At 34.2% G+C, this 10136-nt stretch overlaps 1 protein-coding gene across 4 annotated transcripts; it reads right to left on the reverse strand.

Annotated features, from left to right (window-relative positions):
* Nucleotides 1–171: 171 nt before the first annotated feature.
* LOC117120697 (RAD52 motif-containing protein 1-like) lies at nucleotides 172–7275 on the reverse strand. Of its 4 annotated transcripts, none has more exons than XM_033265736.1 (7): nucleotides 7249–7275; nucleotides 5975–6103; nucleotides 5221–5424; nucleotides 4641–4760; nucleotides 4379–4508; nucleotides 2557–2726; nucleotides 172–2082 (listed from the first exon to the last, which is right to left on the reverse strand). In XM_033265736.1, exons 2-7 carry the CDS (start codon nucleotides 6077–6079, stop codon nucleotides 1963–1965), a joined length of 849 nt encoding a protein of 282 aa, XP_033121627.1. In that variant the 5' UTR covers nucleotides 6080–6103; nucleotides 7249–7275; the 3' UTR covers nucleotides 172–1962. The 4 variants fall into 4 exon arrangements, with proteins under 4 accessions (XP_033121627.1, XP_033121624.1, XP_033121623.1 ...); XM_033265733.1 differs by lacking the exon at nucleotides 7249–7275 and adding an exon at nucleotides 7138–7192; XM_033265732.1 differs by lacking the exon at nucleotides 7249–7275 and adding an exon at nucleotides 7058–7192.
* Between the last annotated feature and the right edge of the window lie 2861 nt (nucleotides 7276–10136).

Genomic DNA, 10136 nt, shown 5'->3' on the forward strand with positions numbered 1-10136 from the left:
TTTTAATTAATATCAATCAAAATTGTGGAATAAGTTTCATCATAATTTTGAGATTTAATTGAGAGAATATTTTTAGTGTTAATTGCTGCACATAAACATGGACTTTCTCACTCCTGAGTCTCGGTAAAAACGCAAGGGCCTTTTTAAAAGAATTATTGCCATAATTGTAAATTTTTTCATATAAATACAAAATTCTTTATTTCATCAAAAATTCAAATACATAAAATGAACAGACAAAAAAGGAACCCTCATGTTGCATAAAGAGGCTTGCTAAAAAATAGAGAGGGGACTAAGAGAACACGATAGCAACCAAATCAATAAAGAAAATTAAGTTGTCAAGCCTGTCCAGATTATCAAATTTTCTTGAAAAACTGTTGTATGCCCATATATAGTCATGATGTGCTTATATATATACGGTAGCTGTGATGTGATGTCATCATGACCATATTTAGACATGTCACATGTTTTTGTCAAATAAAATCAGTCTGGTCAGGGCTTTAGCACCTGTCCACTTACAAATGCAACTAAAAGCTAACTTATGATTAAACTAATAACAATCATGTTACTACTGTACAAAGATACTAGAAACACAAATAGGGTTCTCCACAGAAAAAAACTGTTCCGGCCGCGTATTACTGGATCTAAAAACATTTTGCCAAACTTACATAACTGTGAATACATAACCTCCTTTTACGTAGGTAGAAATTGTTGCCATTATTCATAAGATACAAACAAATAGGCATAAATAAATCAAAGCATCATATGACAGACACAAAACTGCAGAACCGTATGACGAGACTGATTAGTGATAAAGTTTTCATTTTTAGTGGAAAGAGAATGGTGCGGCGTGCGTCCGGATTTACTTAGCAACAAAGATCTTTGCTTACCAACTCAAGTGCGCCCTGTACATCTTGACCAAGTATAGAAAATTTTCATTAATAAATAGAGAAGGGCGCCGTGTACATCTGAACCAATTTCCGTCTCATTTTTGCTATGCGGGTACTTTATCTTGTGTTTCTAGTATCTTTGCCAATTATGTGCTGTTTTCATACAGTACTTGTGAAATTATTCATAATGAATTTGCCAAGTGGACTTGATAAGTCAAATTAAATAAATTTGTGTGAGGTAGCTGCATTGTATACATTCTCTTAGAACAGTAATAAATATACAAAAACATCTTATAAAAGATTATTCAGAATTTGAATTATAGAAATTTGTTTTTTTTTTTTTAATAATAATGTGGTCTTTTTGATTAGAGAACATCATGCATTGTATTAGATTTTAGGAAATGTGAACTGTACAAGATTTGTAAAATCGTTGTTTCCATAAATGCCATGTACAAGTAACTTTACACAGCCACAGTCCCACTTGAACCCATTCAGTTCTTTAGCCGATGCTCATCGGCACCATGAACTGTGGTAACCAGCTATATGGCTTGTAGACTTATTCAATATACAAATCTGAAAGCATAAGGATAGCTCACAAAAAGTCTGCTGATCTATTAATCAGCATCAAATCAGGCAACATTGTAATTGTTTTAACCATTTATGCCATCTGTAAAAATTAAATCGAATGGTAACTTTATTTATTTCCGAATAAAAAGCAGATCACTAAAAAATTGATTACTATACCAGCCAATTCAACAGTATGCATATGAAATCAGTATTCCGCTAATCATTGAAATATATTTTATTTTGCTAATTTCCAAGTAAAAGCTTGGATGAATATTCAAATATTGATTTTTCTTTTTAAATTCATCTGTGATCAGCTGAAGAATTTGAGAAAGAAAAATCAAATATTGATTTTTCTTTCTTAAGTTCTTCAGCTGATCACAGATGGTATATCCTTAAGAAATTTGATAACTGCTGGAAAGATTATGTGATCATATAGTAGTTGAGGCTTTGTCCACACTATCATGTTATGACATCATTATGCTCATATATAGGCTAGTGTGGACAGCCCTTAATACTGGAGCTGAAGATCTATCAATAGTTGCTCATTGATATCTTGCAGCAAGGCTGTATTATCCCAATCGATTTCATCGGTTACTTCATCCTCTGGTTCTACATCAATCTTGTTCACCTAACGAATGCAAATACAGTAAATTTATAGCAGTTAAATCATGAAATATAATAAATTGACTTCAGAAATAATGCAATTAAATAGTGTTCAGTTTTATTTTTCTATACTTGTTACTTAAGTGGGAATGAGACATATGCAAAGCATTGTTATTGCACACATTCAAAGAATCAAATGGGGTATAATTAAACCACAAAGTATTTTATAGTAAAAACATTCATACAAAATGAATTAAACAAAACATCTAATAGACAGAGCATGGTACAAAATTTATCATTATTAGGTAGTATTGAGAACAAATTTAATCTGCTGGCCACAAAGAAATACAATCAAATTATAATTATTACAAAGCACAGTGGAGATATAGGCAGGTCATTAAAATGCTAGTCCTGGGTTTATTTTGTCACACCAAGATTTTTCCTGCAAGTACCCCTCCATAACTATTAGTTATAATTGCCAATTATATAAAATACAAACCTTAACAACACCCTCCAATTCTTCAGGTGTCACAAGGGAGGTTGTATCATCAACGACCGGTGCAACCTTCCCATTGTTAAGCACTACAAGTGAGCATTTGGAGAATGCATTTTCATATGCACGGTTACACGCTACCCTCTTGGCTTTTTTAATAGCTGTCATTTTACTTTCTAGTAAAAAAAAAAGTTGTACAAGTCATTAATTTTGAGTGCTAACCTTTAAGTTACCGTATTTGTAGAGAATAAATGCATTCCCCCACTTGAAATATAGCGCCCCACCCCCCTTCTAAAGCCTCATTTGGAATAAACGCCTACCTCAAATAAAACCTCGGGTTTTGAGTATACGTATCCACTTTACACCCAAAAAAATAAACGCCTTTCTCGAATAAATTTCCCCTCCCCCAGAAAATATCCCTCAACAATAAACACCCTGGGGCGTTTATTTGAATACGGTATTTATTACCTGTACCTTAAAGGAGAATGTTGTTTCACTGCATAAGTCTTCGGAACGAAGTAGTGTCCATGGTGGTGGTAATGGATCTGTACATACCGTAAATGCTCGAATAAGCACTGCGGTGCTTATGGAATTGTTCTTCAGGCTTCAATGCAGTGCTTATTGAAAAATATTGGTGTGGCGTTTTCCATGCCCCTTCCCATGTTATCTATTTCACTTATTCCCGTAGTTCAGTAGGCCTGTCATAGGTTCTATCATCGTAAATAAATGTTCATAAAGAAATGTTTGTGCCTTCATTGAGTTATTTATTCATTTTAACACTTAATACATTGTACAGTATTTAAAACCCTGTTTCTCAAAGTGTTTCATTACTCTTGACTAAGCGCCGCGGCGCATATTCGAGCATCTACGGAATATAATCTGATAAATGTGAAACCGATAAGGGTACACTGTGCATTTCTTTAACAAACTTACTTAATCCATAATAAACCAACAGCTTGTATAACGATGTCGGTAATAAGTTCACTTGAGCTACATAAAATTAAATCAAGAATGTTATTATTGCACGTAGGGTTCATATTACATTGAAATAAATTAAGACTAGAAATTAAACTATCTAAAAAGAGTTCGTCAATAGAATTGGTGGGTGCTAACCCAGTGCCATCATTTTTCCATACGATATTGGAAAGGGTTTACATCGCCAACCAGAATTACTTGATGACGAGGGTAGACAGCTGTTGCATCTTCAACAGATTGAGCTATTTTTAGTATGCTTTCCCGTCCACAAATCAGTGCTCTATAGACAACTCCTATAAGAACCGTTTTACTTCTACTTATTTTCACTTCAACCCATAAAAGTAGTGTCCATGGTGGTGGTAATGGATCTGTACATACCGTAAATGCTCGAATAAGCACTGCGGTGCTTATGGAATTGTTCTTCAGGCTTCAATGCAGTGCTTATTGAAAAATATTGGTGTGGCGTTTTCCATGCCCCTTCCCATGTTATCTATTTCACTTATTCCCGTAGTTCAGTAGGCCTGTCATAGGTTCTATCATCGTAAATAAATGTTCATAAAGAAATGTTTGTGCCTTCATTGAGTTATTTATTCATTTTAACACTTAATACATTGTACAGTATTTAAAACCCTGTTTCTCAAAGTGTTTCATTACTCTTGACTAAGCGCCGCGGCGCATATTCGAGCATCTACGGAATATAATCTGATAAATGTGAAACCGATAAGGGTACACTGTGCATTTCTTTAACAAACTTACTTAATCCATAATAAACCAACAGCTTGTTATGAACATCATATATACTTGATATTTAAGCAATAGTGGTAAAACAACAATAAACTTGATTGATACAAACCAGAAGAACTGAATGCTACTTGTCCTAGTCCAACCCCATCACTGCTGACATCGTGAAAACGAAATAAAATCCTAGCATTGCACACATAACTGGCAACATCCTTTTCATCAGCTTCAGTATACTCTGAAAGCTAACAAATTGTTACTTTGGGTTTAATTTATTTGTAGTGTATCACTTATTTTTCCAACAACACAATAAATCTTACAATAAACAACAGAAAATGAAAGCAAAATAAGTTGGCTATATACAGGGCTATATTTACCGAAATAATCTGACTTGACCATCCATTGAATCCTAAGTAGTAGTTAGCCAGCTCATAACACTTTTCAATGAATAGATCTTTTTTTGTATCAAGAATTTTACTGCCTTTAGGATAGTCAGCCTAGAAAGACAATTTCAAGAGACTAAAAAAAAAACCAATTCTGTTAATATTAAGTGCAATACTAAAGAACTATATCCAGGGAGTTGAGTATTCTCAATAGGTATGGGATCCAATGACTGGAATATTAAATGTGAAGCTCACAGAGGCCTTGTTGGCTTGATGTGATATATAAATCCACCATGCTCCAGCATTGCTTGTGGATGGTAGGATTCCATGGTTGAGTGTTAAGGGGCGTGGCTACCACTTAGGCATGTACTGTGTGTAGTAGCAGATAGAGGAGCACAAATCACAATACCATACTGTTAAGCTCTCTAATTCTCAAATTTTCTTTGACAAAAAACTGTTGTATGCCCATATATATATATATAGTCATGATGTGCCTATATATGACCATACTTAGGCACGTCACATGTTTTTCTGATGTAAAATGTGATAGCCTGACCAGGGCTTTAAACATTACCTTAAGGAACTGTCCATCTAGCATGTGCTTAAGATGAATGGCTGCTTTAGCCTGTGCTACAGCTTTAGTTGAATAAAATTTGACGAAAGCATATGAATTTGAAATACCAGTAGCAGCACTGGTTCCTGCCTCATTTTGCTTCGGTCTAAACACCAATATGTCATAGATGAGGCCATGTTTGTCGAGTAAGCTTTTCAAATGTGCCTGTAAATAGCAGAACAATAAGAATCAAATGATTAAATGAAAAAAAAAATATACATATCCAATAGAGTGTGTAAATGCCTTGAAGGCGAGCTCAACTTTGTACTAACAAATGTATTAATAAGATAATACAACTGTTGTATTTGGAACCTGCCCCAAAAAAATTGTATTTATATTTGTTGAAATTTGGCACAAAATCATCATAGAATGGCTAGAGGGGTGATAAGAAGAAACCTTAGGTTGAGAGGCCAACACAATATATGAGTGTCATCTACAGACAGGTATGATGGTACACTGTAGTGTTCACTTGTTTGGTCTTTATAATGTTTTAGAAATACAAACATTATGCAAAAGGTCTCCCTTTAATTAAAGACCATTCATATTAAAGACCATCTACTGTAAAGACCACTTTCTGTGTCTTTTACCTTTATTATTCTAATAACCAAAGACCAAAGCTGCTAAAGATCATGGAAACCCCGGTCCCAAAAGTGGTCTTTAATTGGAGGGAGACCTGTTTAACTGCAAGGTTTTCAGCGGATTATCTTTCTCTCACCACGCATTCAGATTCTGTAAATTTGTTACTGATTCCAGTTATGTACAAAGTTTTTGTTCTTTCTAATGGCCTCTTGAACTCAATCAATTCAGCTTCGCAATCCATTTCAAATACTTTAGCTCACTTTATCTAAAAAATGGCAAACAAAATTCTGTTATTAGTGGTTATGAAAACTTTACAGAATAAACACAACTTTTAAACAAACATAACACTTAAAATATTTCATAGTTATGTTTCTTTTCTGTTTTTGGTAAAGCACATTAGAAGCAACTTTCTTGTATTATGCGCTATATAAGACTTACATTATTATTATTAATTATAAAAACAATATAGGCCTTAAATTATATAAATGTAATAAATAATAATAAACAATTATATACTGTAATATTAAAAATCCTTAAATATTATGCGATGCCAGTGATAAACAGGGTGCCAACAAAAAATAGGCTTTGACTGAAAATAGCAGCTTAGGTAGGGTGTGTGAAAACTGTACCACTCAGTTTCATTATCGCATGGGGATACTGTAAAAGTGTAAACTGCTGTTCCGACGATTTTACACAAATCAGAGAAGATTTGTGGAGCTGGTTTGACCATGGAGTTATAATTATTCTTAATTTTATAACTCCATGGTTTGACGACCCTAACTTTGTCTCAACATATCAGATCAACATCCATTTCCTTTTATGGATAGGTAGTGGATAGTTAGCAAGGAGGAAAAACCTAGGTCTAGGACTACTCGTTTACACAGCATTTTCGTGATAGTTTTTTTAGGGCGCCCAGTACAAACCAAGGAGTCAGCCTAAAAAATATACACTTTTATAGTATTGACTGATAAATTAAATACCAGCCAATTTATAAGATTAATTCACGAAAATAAAATCTTAAATTTGAATAACAAGTCAAATTTGCTTGATTTACGCCGTGTCTCAAACTTCTGATTAACGTCTACTAGCCCAAAAAGCCTTTCCATAGCTAGATAGAGGACAATGCCTATAGACCTAGAGGCCTAGACTAGGCCTAGACCAGGCCTACAGGAGCAGTAGGCTAGCTAGGCCTACCAGTACCCAACACCAATCACTGTACCTCACTGACTAGACCCTAGGCCTAAATAAGAATACTTCTCATCTACTAAAATCAGCCTGCTTGAGCTTCTGCATATTTACAGTGCACATGCCACTTCTACATAGGCAAGGCCTACCGTTAGTAGCCTAGACCTAGGCCTAGTCGGAATTCAGTTTCTTTATTTGCTAATCAAAACAAAAATTCAATCGAACCGCTACCACCAAAAACCCCGAACGACGTCTTCTTGAGGGCGCAATTCAATCCAATTTTGCAAAAAAAAAAAAAAAAAACATTCAACAGTACGCGTTAGTAAAGTACAGCCTGACGCCCTCTATAAGTAATTCTATCTCTTCCACTTGACGCAGGCGACGCAGGGTTCCCGGAACGCCGCCCTCGGCGGCGAGTGCGAAGCACAACTCAGGCTCAAAAGTGGAACGTGAAATTTGGATATGGTTTTGTGAGTCAGATTTGCGAGAAAAACTTCAGCTACCCGTATTTCTCGACTGAGACGTCAGTGGGAGCTGTAATTTGTATGGCAAGGAGATTGTGCAACCCTTCATTCGTATTAAGGGAATTTACGCCCATTAACTTTGTAGTTATTAATATTTTGGTTATAATAGAAAATATTCATTTTTTGGGGACGTCACACTCACATTAGTTAGCATCAAAGTTAGCATGCATACGTCATAAGCTAGATACGTCACCTTTTCCTGGTAAGGCAAACTTTCCCGGTGGCGTGCTTACTGCTTTTTTCATGGATAAACAAACACCACTGCTTTGCACATGGATGCCTTGCCCAAGCCAGGGCTACAAGAGCCGCATTGTTAGCATTGTATAATACTTAAACAAGGTACCTCTGCAAATGAATTATTCTTAGTTATTTTTTTTTTCTTATTTTAATTTATTTCTTCCGAAAGTGTACCCTCTATCACATATAATTCCACTGTCTTAGTTAGGCCTAGGCCTAGTCTTATGCCTCATCGTCCCCCGCTACACAGTACATCAGCAGCCCCTCCCCCATACAGTACAGACGTTTGCTAGGTAACAACGTGATTGCACCTTCCTTCCCAGGTGTTCATGTAGCATTGACATAATTGTTAGCTAACCAGTTGTGTGTATTTCTTTGGGAAAATGAGTACCGTAGAAAATGAGTACCGCGGCGTACTCATTTTCACAAAGCATTGCATCCCCTCTTGGAAAGAGGGATTCGAAATAATTGTCTCCATATCTTCGCTAATTGAATTAATCACCGTAATTTAGCTTACACTTATGAATTTAGGGAGCACTTAAAATGTGAAATAATCATTTCACTACCCGACAAACTGAACTTTATTCATTCATTAGGCCTAATATTATTATACTGTAGTTTCATATTGCTGTACTATATACTCTATCATCACTGGTGCATGGTAACAACCAACTGACTGCAGACCATTTCCGGTCACACATTACTCTCCATAACACAGCACCCCCTAGTTCCGTCACCTCTGGGTTCAATTAATTAAAATAAGAAAAGTAATATTTTACCGGTCACTTTTTTAAAAGCTCTACTAGAACTTACTGTAGCCTCCTTCCATACAATGTATTTGTTTCAATTTGCATTCATTCTTATTGTATACTGTACTGTACTGTATTGTATGGAAAATAAATGCATATTTGATTTAAGATTTGAACTTTTTTAAATAACACTTCCTATACCAATAGCAAATAATTATTTTCCCACAGTAAAATGACTGTAAACCATGGAATTCTTTTAACTGCGACTTATTGAATGTTGATGAAATATTAATTCTACAAATGATGTGACATGAGCAAATAAAAGTTGTACTATACAATTTAAATTTTTGAGCGGTTTTCCATGTTTGGGTGGCAGTATTGTATCTTTGACCAGGAATGTACAACACCACCACAATGGAATACTATAATTATATTTATATTTTGCATTATCTACATTGTATCTCTCATGGTAACAAATAAGAACAGCTTCATTTCCAGGCCTCCTACTTTAAATCATTCCAATGTTTATTACATCATGTAAATGGTATGCATCACTTGCTGTTGAATGGGAATGAACTTAAAATATATACAGTATTACAAATAAATAAATATGTGAGGGGAAATCAATGCATTTAATATCAAATCAATATGCTTATTTGTTAGTATTTAATCATATCGATTACCTCAGCCAATCATACGGGATTAACACAACCCATACATTGTCGGTAAATATTATGTCAGAGATCAATCGTAATGTATAGTATTCCTCGGCATGACTATATCGATTTCATCACACAATGATAAGAGATTATTCATTTAATATTCATTTGACTTATTATTGTGTATATTACGTATACATACAGTATTCAATTGAATAGTTACTTGCTACAAGAACCACCAATGAAAAAATATGTATCAATCTGCTCCAATAAACAATTACAACATTCACTTATAATCGCAATACTGTAGCCCAAAAAAATTCAATAAATACAACTCAATATAATAAAAACAATAAATAAAATAAAGTACTTTTGTTAATAGAATAGGTCAACATGTCCTAGAGGGAGCATCATCGATGGAGGCATTGTAAGCAGCAGACAGTTGAGGTTGAGAGGGACAATTAAAGTTTAATTAATGCAAGTGGAAGAAATGTAGATTTTAAATGACTGTCAGTGATTTCTGAGAAAGACAGATGTTTTACATCAGAATAACAGAATTTATAAGTGTGTTGGATTACTGTATATATATATAAATATATATATATATATATATATACTTATATATTATATATATTAATATAAGAATTTTCATTGGTAAAAAGTACTGTATTGATTGATTTTAAGTGTAGTTTTACAAATAATCAACACATACAATGTACAACAGCATATCTGTAATAATAATCAACACATACAATGTACAACAGCATATCTGTAAATAAAGAAAGTTTATTTGTGTCATTATAAAAGCTACATACTGTGGTACAAACTACAGTATAGAAAATATAGATACATCTTTGGATACTAATTCTAAAACCCTGAGTATCCACAGAGGATGCCTATCAATTCATCTCCATCCTTTGGAATAAAAGAAACTTTATTATACA

Source organism: Anneissia japonica, unplaced genomic scaffold, assembly GCF_011630105.1.
Source record: "Anneissia japonica isolate Jap-2015-1 unplaced genomic scaffold, ASM1163010v1 scaffold287790_len634930_cov199, whole genome shotgun sequence".
Classification (NCBI taxonomy): Eukaryota; Metazoa; Echinodermata; class Crinoidea; order Comatulida; family Comatulidae; genus Anneissia; species Anneissia japonica.